The following is an 11,542-nucleotide window of genomic DNA, read 5'->3' as shown; positions in this document are numbered from 1 at the left end:
TCTGTGTTGTTTTCTCTCTACAGGTGTGTGGAGCACAGCAGACCCTGCCTGTGATAGGCTAGGAGTCTAGAGAGGAAGTAGGGGGCGATGATCGGTTCGTCCCCGGGCAGGGGGCGTGGCCGTGGCGGTGGCGGTGTGGGGGCGTGGCTTCTCGTGCTGGCGGCGGGCGCCGTGGCGGCGGTCCTGGCGCTGCCGCAGGGCGCGGGGGCGTGTCCCCCGCGATGCGAATGCTCCGCCCAGCTCAGGTCAGTGTTAATGTTAATGTTGTCGACGAAAACTATAAGACTAAATATACTGACCATTTTGAAATGCAAACTAGACGTAATATCAGCGAGATCCTGCAGTAGAACTAAATGTCAGGGAGGGACTAGTGGAGAAGAGATCCAGTAGAACTAAATGTCTGTCAGGGAGGGACTAGTGGAGAAGAGATCCAGTAGAACTAAATGTCAGGGAGGGACTAGTGGAGAAGAGATCCAGTAGAACTAAATGTCTGTCAGGGAGGGACTAGTGGAGAAGAGATCCAGTAGAACTAAATGTCAGGGAGGGACTAGTGGAGAAGAGATCCAGTAGAACTAAATGTCAGGGAGGGACTAGTGGAGAAGAGATCCAGTAGAACTAAATGTCAGGGAGGGACTAGTGGAGAAGAGATCCAGTAGAACTAAATGTCAGGGAGGGACTAGTGGAGAAGAGATCCAGTAGAACTAAATGTCTGTCAGGGAGGGACTAGTGGAGAAGAGATCCAGTAGAACTAAATGTCAGGGAGGGACTAGTGGAGAAGAGATCCAGTAGAACTAAATGTCAGGGAGGGACTAGTGGAGAAGAGATCCAGTAGAACTAAATGTCAGGGAGGGACTAGTGGAGAAGAGATCCAGTAGAACTAAATGTCAGGGAGGGACTAGTGGAGAAGAGATCCAGTAGAACTAAATGTCAGGGAGGGACTAGTGGAGAAGAGATCCAGTAGAACTAAATGTCTGTCAGGGAGGGACTAGTGGAGAAGAGATCCAGTAGAACTAAATGTCTGTCAGGGAGGGACTAGTGGAGAAGAGATCCAGTAGAACTAAATGTCAGGGAGGGACTAGTGGAGAAGAGATCCAGTAGAACTAAATGTCAGGGAGGGACTAGTGGAGAAGAGATCCAGTAGAACTAAATGTCAGGGAGGGACTAGTGGAGAAGAGATCCAGTAGAACTAAATGTCAGGGAGGGACTAGAGGAGAAGAGATCCAGTAGAACTAAATGTCTGTCAGGGAGGGACTAGTGGAGAAGAGATCCAGTAGAACTAAATGTCTGTCAGGGAGGGACTAATGGAGAAGAGATCCAGTAGAACTAAATGTCAGGGAGGGACTAGTGGAGAAGAGATCCAGTAGAACTAAATGTCAGGGAGGGACTAGTGGAGAAGAGATCCAGTAGAACTAAATGTCAGGGAGGGACTAGTGGAGAAGAGATCCAGTAGAACTAAATGTCAGGGAGGGACTAGTGGAGAAGAGATCCAGTAGAACTAAATGTCAGGGAGGGACTAGTGGAGAATAGATCCAGTAGAACTAAAAGACATTAATCATTTTATGTTTGGTTAGCATATATACATGTTCACAGCACATTGTGTCCTTGTAGATCAGCTATTTTCAGTAAAATCAGCCACCCGTCTCAGTAACAGTTTCTACCCCCAGGGGGCAGTCAGGCTGCTGAACAAGCTGACCGTGAACTGTAATTGCACTGTTTTGTCACTTCACTTGCACTTTTCTTTTTCTGTTTATTTGTCTTTTTCTTGCACTATAGATGTTTGTTTATGTCCTGTTTATGTAAGACTGAGAGTGCTCTGAGCAAAATAAATGTCATTGTATTTATACTCTGTATCTATGCACAGGACGAATAAACCTGAACCTGAATCAAGGCACTAAAACCTTATGACATTATTTTAGTCGACTAAAACCTGATGACATTATTTCAGTCGACTAAAACCTTACGACATTATTTCAGTCGACTAAAACCTTACGACATTATTTCAGTCGACTAAAACCTTTACGACATTCTTTTAGTCGACTCAAACCAACCTGAAATATGTGACGTGACTGAAACCAACTGAAATGTCATTAACCCATTAGCGTCATGCTATGCTTTGGCTATTTCTGAAAGAAGAATGACAGACAGCTTTATCAGAAAACTGTCATTTTCAAACAGACATTTTTTAGAATCTGATCTCAGGTCAGAATGGGTTAAAACAAAATACGACGGTTCTAATGAGCCTGTTCTGGTGGTGTCGCCCCCTGCAGGTCGGTGGCGTGCCAGCGGCGCCGGCTGTCCAACGTCCCCGAGGGCATCCCGACGGAGACGCGCCTGTTGGACCTGAGCCGGAACCGCCTGCGCTGGGTGGCCCAGGGAGACCTGGCGCCGTACCCCCGTCTGGAAGAGCTGGACCTCAGCGAGAACCTCATCGCCACCCTGGAGAACAACGCCTTCGCCAGCCTGCAGAACCTCAAGGTGACCGACCCGCCGGAACCTTGACATATTGACCCATTTAGACACAAACAACCCGCCGGAACCTTGAGATATTGACCCATTTAGACACAAACAACCAGAACCGGAACCTTGAGATATTGACCCATTTAGACACAAACAACCAGAACCGGAACCTTGAAATATTAACCCATTTAGACACAAACAACCAGAACCAGAACAAGAGATGGGTCAAACGCAGAGAACAAATTGCACTGCGGTGGCGTGTGTGACAAATCGTACGACGTTGACTCAACGTTGACCTTTGACCCTGCTCTCCAGGTGCTGAGGCTCCGGGGGAACCAGCTCAAGCTGGTCCCCATGGGGGCGTTCGCCCGGCTGGGCAACCTGACCAGCCTGGACCTGAGCGAGAACAAGATGGTCATCCTGCTGGACTACACCTTCCAGGACCTGCGGAGTCTGAGACACCTGGAGGTGGGGGACAACGACCTGGTCTACATCTCTCACAAGGTACTGGTCTACGGCTGGACCTGGTCTACAGCTAGACCTGGTCTACAGCTAGACCTGGTCTACATCTCTCACAAGGTACTGGTCTACATGAGTGACCCAAACGAGAAATCAGATGTTCCCCCCGGGATCCAACTAGTGGAAATAGGGTTAGCTATATGGCTAACAGTAATCCTGGTCTCTAAACTGCCTCCCCCTTACCAGATGTTGGTTCTGTGCTCTCCCCAGGCCTTCTCAGATGTTGGTTCTGTGCTCTCCCCAGGCCTTCTCAGATGTTGGTTCTGTCCCATGGTCACAGACCTTCTCAGATGTTGGTTCTGTCCTCTCCCCAGGCCTTCTCAGATGTTGGTTCTGTCCTCTCCCCAGGCCTTCTCAGATGTTGGTTCTGTCCTCTCCCCAGGCCTTCTCAGATGTTGGTTCTGTCCTCTCCCCAGGCCTTCTCAGATGTTGGTTCTGTCCTCTCCCCAGGCCTTCTCGGGTCTCCTGGGTCTGGAGGACCTGACCATCGAGCGCTGCAACCTGACCTCCATCTCGGGCCAGACGCTGTCCTACCTGCGCGGCCTGGTCACGCTCCGGCTGCGCAGCCTCAACGTGGCCGCCCTGGAGGACCAGAACTTCCGCAAGCTGTCGGCGCTGCGCGGCCTGGAGGTGGACCGCTGGCCCTGCCTGGAGTACATCTCCCCACTCAGCTTCCAGGGCCTGGACCTGCACTGGCTCTCCATCACCAACACCAACATCACCTCCGTCCCCTCGGCCGCCTTCAAGAACCTGGTCCACCTCACCCACCTCAACCTGTCCTACAACCCCATCTCCACGCTGGAGCCCTGGGCCTTCAGAGACCTGCTGAGACTGAAGGTGTGTTCTGAAGCCTTCTGAGCTGCAATAAAAACAGGCCTCAACAGTGACATCTGCTGGCAAATTGTAATGTCATATTAGTACCACAGACGAAAAACAGTCTAAGTCCATGTTAGGTTTCTTGGGTGCAATTGAGCTCAGGAAAATATAATATAACCATCATAACCTTGTCAACTCAACTCCTCTAGGAGCTGATCATGGTGCGGACGGGCCTGGCCACGGTGGAGCCCCACGCGCTGGGCGGCCTGCGGCAGATCCGCGTGCTCAACTTCTCGGGCAACCACCTGCAGACGCTGGAGGAGAGCGCCTTCCACTCGGTCAACAGCCTGGAGACGGTGCGCGTGGACGGGAACCCGCTGCTGTGCGACTGCCGTCTGCTCTGGGTCCTGCAGCGACGCAAGACCCTGGAGTTCGACGGCAGAGTGCCGGTGTGCGCCGGGCCGGTGGAGGTGCAGGGCCACAGCCTGAGCACCTTCACCGACTCGGCACTGTTCGACCACTTCACCTGCCAGAAGCCCAAGATACGCAACCGCAAGATGCAACAGGTGAGGACTCTGGTTACACCTTAACGAGATGCAACAGGTGAGGACTCTGGTTACACCTTAACGAGATGCAACAGGTGAGGACTCTGGTTACACCTTAACGAGATGCAACAGGTGAGGACTCTGGTTACACCTTAACGAGATGCAGCAGGTGAGGACTCTGGTTACACCTTAACGAGATGCAACAGGTGAGGACTCTGGTTACACCTTACGAGATGCAACAGGTGAGGACTCTGGTTACACCTTAACAAGATGCAACAGGTGAGGACTCTGGTTACACCTTAACAAGATGCAACAGGTGAGGACTCTGGTTACACCTTAACGAGATGCAACAGGTGAGGACTCTGGTTACACCTTACGAGATGCAACAGGTGAGGACTCTGATTACACCTTAACGATGCAACCAGGGGGGCAGTCAGACAGATGTTTTGTGAAGCCACAAGGAAATCGGGATTTCCTGAAAGTTCATATAATGGCCTGTTGTGGCGCTGTCATTGGGCCCAACAAAACCCATAGCCCCATAGAAGTCCATGTATTTGGGCCCAACTTCACCTAGACTGTATTACCTTAATAAACATGGTCATGAATACTTTCTGCTTCCAGTCACTAGTTTAAAGTCTCATTTCTAATGTCATAATATTCTTTTTGGAAAATTATGGTCCCATTTATTAAAAAAATGACCATAAAGTCGCGCATGTTCTGAGGGGCGTGGCTACCGTTACAGTCTATGAACGGGATCCCCCACCCACTCGAGTCAAAATAAAAACCAACAGAGAAGAAGGGGGTATGTCCCGCCTCGTTGTCTGGGCCAGCCAATGGCCAGCTGGGCCCAAACGGATCTAGAAAGATGGCGATACACAAGGAAGGACTGACAGGCTTCATTTTACGTTCATGTTAGACCCGGGGAACGCTTTGTCCATTTTTTTACTGTCTATGGATGCAACAGGTAAGGACTCTGATTACACCTTAACGATGCAACAGGTAAGGACTCTGATTACACCTTAACGATGCAACAGGTAAGGACTCTGATTACACCTTAACGATGCAACAGGTGAGGACTCTGATTACACCTTAACGATGCAACAGGTGAGGACTCTGATTACACCTTAACGATGCAACAGGTGAGGACTCTGATTACACCTTAACGATGCAACAGGTGAGGACTCTGGTTACACCTTAACGATGCAACAGGTAAGGACTCTGATTACACCTTAACGATGCAACAGGTGAGGACTCTGATTACACCTTAACGATGCAACAGGTAAGGACTCTGATTACACCTTAACGATGCAACAGGTGAGGACTCTGATTACACCTTAACGATGCAACAGGTAAGGACTCTGATTACACCTTAACGATGCAACAGGTGAGGACTCTGATTACACCTTAACGATGCAACAGGTGAGGACTCTAGTTACATCTTAACGATGCAACAGGTGAGGACTCTGGTTACACCTTAACGAGATGCAACAGGTGAGGACTCTGATTACACCTTAACGATGCAACAGGTGAGGACTCTGGTTACACCTTAACGATGCAACAGGTGAGGACTCTGATTACACCTTAACGATGCAACAGGTAAGGACTCTGATTACACCTTAACGATGCAACAGGTAAGGACTCTGATTACACCTTAACGATGCAACAGGTGAGGACTCTGATTACACCTTAACGATGCAACAGGTGAGGACTCTGATTACACCTTAACGATGCAACAGGTGAGGACTCTAGTTACATCTTAACGATGCAACAGGTGAGGACTCTGGTTACACCTTAACGAGATGCAACAGGTGAGGACTCTGATTACACCTTAACGATGCAACAGGTGAGGACTCTGATTACACCTTAACGATGCAACAGGTGAGGACTCTGGTTACACCTTAACGATGCAACAGGTGAGGACTCTGGTTACACCTTAACGATGCAACAGGTGAGGACTCTAGTTACGCCTTAACGATGCAACAGGTGAGGACTCTAGTTACACCTTAACGATGCAACAGGTGAGGACTCTAGTTACATCTTAACGATACAACAGGTGAGGACTCTGGTTACACCTTAACGATGCAACAGGTAAGGACTCTGATTACACCTTAACGATGCAACAGGTGAGGACTCTGATTACACCTTAACGAGATGCAACAGGTGAGGACTCTAGTTACACCTTAACAAGATGCAACAGGTGAGGACTCTGGTTACACCTTAACAAGATGCAACAGGTGAGGACTCTGGTTACACCTTAACAAGATGCAACAGGTGAGGACTCTGGTTACACCTTAACAAGATGCAACAGGTGAGGACTCTGGTTACACCTTAACGAGATGCAACAGGTGAGGACTCTGGTTACACCTTAACGAGATGCAACAGGTGAGGACTCTGGTTACACCTTAACGAGATGCAACAGGTGAGGACTCTGATTACACCTTAGCGATGCAACAGGTGAGGACTCTGGTTAAACCTTAACGATGCAACAGGTGAGGACTCTAGTTACACCTTAACGATGCAACAGGTAAGGACTCTGATTACACCTTAACGATGCAACAGGTAAGGACTCTGATTACACCTTAACGATGCAACAGGTGAGGACTCTAGTTACACCTTAACGATGCAACAGGTGAGGACTCTGATTACACCTTAACGATGCAACAGGTGAGGACTCTGATTACACCTTAACGATGCAACAGGTAATGACTCTGATTACACCTTAACGATGCAACAGGTAAGGACTCTGATTACACCTTAACGATGCAACAGGTGAGGACTCTAGTTACACCTTAACGATGCAACAGGTGAGGACTCTGATTACACCTTAACGATGCAACAGGTGAGGACTCTAGTTACATCTTAACGATGCAACAGGTGAGGACTCTAGTTACACCTTAACGATGCAACAGGTGAGGACTCTGGTTACACCTTAACGAGATGCAACAGGTGAGGACTCTGGTTACACCTTAACGAGATGCAACAGGTGAGGACTCTGGTTACACCTTAACAAGATGCAACAGGTGAGGACTCTGGTTACACCTTAACGATGCAACAGGTGAGGACTCTGGTTACACCTTAACGATGCAACAGGTGAGGACTCTGGTTACACCTTAACGATGCAACAGGTGAGGACTCTGGTTACACCTTAACGATGCAACAGGTGAGGACTCTGGTTACACCTTAACGATGCAACAGGTGAGGACTCTGGTTACACCTTAACACCTGTACACCAGGGGTCTCCTCCTGTAGCATCGAGGACCTCCTCCACTAGATGCTCGAGAGGCCCAAGATACGGAAACCACACAAAGCGTCTTGAACAATATTAACAAAACGAACAAAACGAACAACCTAATCTAAATGTCCTTCCCGTTGCAGGTGAGCGCCCGCGAGGGCCAGCCGGTGTCGTTCGTGTGCCGCGCGGAGGGCGAGCCGGCGCCCGCCATCGTGTGGATCTCGCCGCAGCGGCGCCGCATCACGGCCAAGATGGCGGGCCGCATCACGGTGCTGCCCAGCGGCACGCTGGAGATCCGATACGCCCAGCTGACCGACAGCGGCACCTACATCTGCATCGCCTCCAACGCCGGCGGGAACGACACCTACTTCGCCACGCTGACGGTACCACGCGGCGGGAGGGAGGCGTTTTGGGCGATTTTAACCCATTCTGACCTGAGATCAGATTCATACCAGGTTTCCACTGGACACACACTGGTCTGATTAACCCATTCTGACCTGAGATCAGATTAAAAAAATGTCAGTCGTTCTTCGATTTTTCAAAAATAGCAGACCTACAAGCTCGTAGCGCGCCACTCGGTGGCGCGCTATGAGCTTGTAGATCTGCTATTTTTCAATAGCTAAAGCATAACATGATGCTAACACCAAAACGGGTTCCCGGTCAGAATGGGTTAAACGATATTTTACACGAGAGGCTGTGCTTTCATAACCTGACTCTGCCAGCTGGGGGCGGTATTGGGTAACCATGTTCCCCAACACAGCATCCATCTGGGATCTCTGTCAGGGAGTTGTGCTAACGCCGAACCACTCGTGGTTCGAACCAATCAGAGTGAGCTAAGGGCGGGACATGTGCGAAACCGGATGTGAAGCTATATAGACACGTCAATATGATTGGTTGTGTTTGCACGCCCACACGGTGATAGACAGACGGTCCCATCCAATCATCTACCAAGTATCTTGAAAAAAACAGCCCCGTCATCGAATTTGCTCCCGAGATCCCAGATCCCAATAAGCTGTGAAACTAATTTGTGTAGCAAGCTTCTTGGATCTGGCAGCGTCAGGTTAGTGCTTTCAGAGATATCGTGTATATATATACACCTTAGAGTATGTATGAACAGAGACGGCACCTGGAGGAAACCCTGAGGCGAAATGGACATAGTGGCCGAATTTGTCATTGCAGCTCGAGCCAGCGCTGCTCCGTTGACTATCATTGCGCACGTTCATGTGTTTGGGGCCATGACGACACGTGAACGAATGTTTCATACGTGAACGCGCACAAACGGCACAATGATAGTCAACGACCAGCGCGTTCATGTGTTTGGGGCAAATCCATCCCAGAATGCACTCTGTTCCTACCAGGAAGGAGGTGTGAAATCGCCTCATGCGCTTTTGAGCAATTTAGTTCAAGTGGATGGGAGGAGAACTCCGGGTGTCTTCTCAATTCATATATACTCTATGATATACACGCATATATATTCTATGATTTGCAGTTGTATGCGTTAATTTATACTATAACGACGGTTTTGTCAGCCAAAATGTATACGTATTTTGGTGTAGATTGTCTCTCGTACTCCTTTTGAATCCGCATGAAAGAATATTATACTGCTTGAAAGAAATATCCATAGTTTTCCATAGTTTTATCCAACAAACTCAACACTGTTCCATACACCCCCCCCCCCCCCCCCCACCCCCCCCACCCAGGTGCGCGGCGGCCACGGCTTCCCGCCGTTCGACGGCGGCGCCTCCTCGGCCTTCTTCCTGAACCGCTCGCTGTACGCCGGCGCCAACGGCGGCTACGGCGGCTACGGCGCCAACGGCGAGTTCCTGAACGACACGGGCGTGAACGGCACGCGCGTCTTCCTCAAGTTCACGCTGGACATGACCACCATCCTGGTGAGCACGGCCATGGGCAGCATCACCTTCCTGGGCGTCGTCCTCGTCTGTTTCCTGATGCTGTTCGTGTGGAGCCGCGGGCGCGGACAACGCAAGAACAACTTCACAGTGGAGTACTCCTTCAGGAAGGCGGAGCCGGCGGGGGCCGGCGGGCCGGCCGGCGGGGGAGGGGGAGGGGGCAGGAAGTTCAACATGAAGATGATATGAAACAACGCAGCCAGGGGTCCCTCGGAGGCGTGAGGAAAAAAAAAAGATCGAGGCGCGATACGATATACGTCGGTTCGGGTCGATCGGTTTTCTTATTGTGTCGTATATGCCGACGATATCGACGCGCCCCGATAATATAAAGACACGTTATTATTGTTATAGCAAACGCACACAGCTAGCTAGCAGCCGTCGCGCTGACTCGCAAAGACACACACGGGATATATAATTATATATATATATATATATATATATATATATACGATGATGTCCGCGAGTTCTGTCTCTCCGTTTTAATTGACAAATTAAATTAACGAACCTAAAAAGGGAACAAACTTGAGCCGTGGTTAAATTTGACTTGTTGACCGACAAACAAAACAAATTAAATGACCCTGATGTCACTGCCTCCTGTGATGTCACTATGATGTCACTGCCTCCCGCAAGAGGTTCTTTATTTATTTAATTAAAAAAAAAAAAAATCAGCTTCTGGTTGAAAGATGCTTATCTTATGAAAGATGAAAAAGAAACTTGACTCGACTGGAAATTCTTTAAGAGCTACTGCCAGTATGTTGTAATTTTTGGCTATGAAAAGCACAATGGAATTGTGTAGAATATTAATTAATGAAGAGAGTGAGAAATTGGCATGATTCCTGGGCGTGTGTGACTGTGGCTGCCAGTGTCTCTCTCTCGCTCTCTCTCTCTCTCTCTCTGGTGTTGCTTCCAGAAAAAAGAGGAAATTAAATCTTTATGGTATCTTTACGGTATCTTTACGGTATCCCAGCAGGATATTTGGGATATAAATCAAAGATGGCCGCCATGCAGGAGAGACACGGACACTATAGCCTATCATGTCACAACATTTTTTACTGTGCTCGCTTTCAGCTATAAAGCCTGCCTTGCTTAGAATCACTGCAGAAAGCATGTACAGACATTGCAATTTTAGACTTATAAGTTGTACAGTAATACTGAAACTTTTTTTTTTTGTATAGTTTAGTTTGACTTCTATATTGTTAACCCATTCTGACCGGGAACCCGTTTTGGTGTTAGCATCATGTTATGCTTTAGCTATTGAAAAATAGCAGACCTACAAGCTCATATCGCGCCACCGAGTGGCGCGCTACGAGCTTGTAGGTCTGCTATTTTTGAAAAATTCGAAGAACGACTGACATTTTTAGAATCTGATCTCAGGTCAGAATGGGTTAATCAGACCAATGTGTGTCCAGTGGAAACCTGGTATGAATCTGATCTCAGGTCAGAATGGGTTAAGATCCATTCTTAGGCCACGGCTGCGTGAGGTGAGGAATAAGGCTGGGCTATACGGGGTCCAAAACATAAAACAAAATAAAAAACCCAAATCTAACAAAACCACGACCGTGACAATTGTATTTATTTTAACACGGCATGAAAAAATAACTTAAAAAAAGGCACGTGTGACGCATGTTGATTTGATCTAACAATCTAACAATTAACAGGAATGAATATGAAACAAACAAAAAAAAACGTGAGAGTTATTCTTGTTTCTTTTGCTGTGTGAGTTTGGGATGATGATGAGCACACTGACCGCATCGTTGCGTTGTGTTGCGTCGCGTCGCGCTGCGTCGCGTTGCGCTGCGTCGCGTTGCGTCGTGCTGCGTTGCGTCGTGCTGCGTTGCGTTGCGTCGCGTTGTGTTGCGTTGCCATGGCAGCCGGCCAGCCCGCGCGGCCCGGAGGGTTTGGTTAGGAAGTCAAGCCGGTCCTGGACCGTGCGGGCCGCACCGTCACCATAGCAACCAACACCAGAACCAGAGCAAGGTGAGGGGGGAGGAGGCGGCGGGGGGGGGGGGGGGGGGGGGACCGGGACAATGGCGGGTGGTCACATTCTGGCTGGATGGATGGAC

General features: G+C 49.2%; 1 protein-coding gene across 1 annotated transcript; it reads left to right on the top strand.

Moving 5' to 3' along the window:
• The first annotated feature begins 41 nt into the window (after window positions 1-41).
• lingo3b (leucine rich repeat and Ig domain containing 3b) lies at window positions 42-10,820 on the top strand. Its single transcript, XM_080777515.1, has 7 exons — window positions 42-245; window positions 2,268-2,475; window positions 2,773-2,961; window positions 3,427-3,813; window positions 4,002-4,358; window positions 7,713-7,952; window positions 9,270-10,820. Exons 1-7 carry the CDS (start codon window positions 88-90, stop codon window positions 9,666-9,668), a joined length of 1,938 nt encoding a protein of 645 aa, XP_080633641.1. The 5' UTR covers window positions 42-87; the 3' UTR covers window positions 9,669-10,820.
• Window positions 10,821-11,542: the final 722 nt, after the last annotated feature.

The sequence above is a fragment of the Protomyctophum bolini genome, assembly GCF_963924005.1.
Source record: "Protomyctophum bolini genome assembly, chromosome: 12".
NCBI classification, from domain to species: Eukaryota; Metazoa; Chordata; class Actinopteri; order Myctophiformes; family Myctophidae; genus Protomyctophum; species Protomyctophum bolini.
Note: the sequence above shows the minus strand (reverse complement) of the source record. Positions and strands in the feature narration are given on the sequence as shown.

Bases quoted from the DNA above. Each gene is read 5' to 3' on its own strand.
- lingo3b (XM_080777515.1), top strand. From the start codon at position 88: ATGATCGGTTCGTCCCCGGGCAGGGGGCGTGGCCGTGGCGGTGGCGGT. The intron at 2,962-3,426 runs GTACTGGTCTAC...TCCTCTCCCCAG, and splicing joins TGGTCTACATCTCTCACAAG to GCCTTCTCGGGTCTCCTGGG. The intron at 7,953-9,269 runs GTACCACGCGGC...CCCCCCACCCAG, and splicing joins CCTACTTCGCCACGCTGACG to GTGCGCGGCGGCCACGGCTT.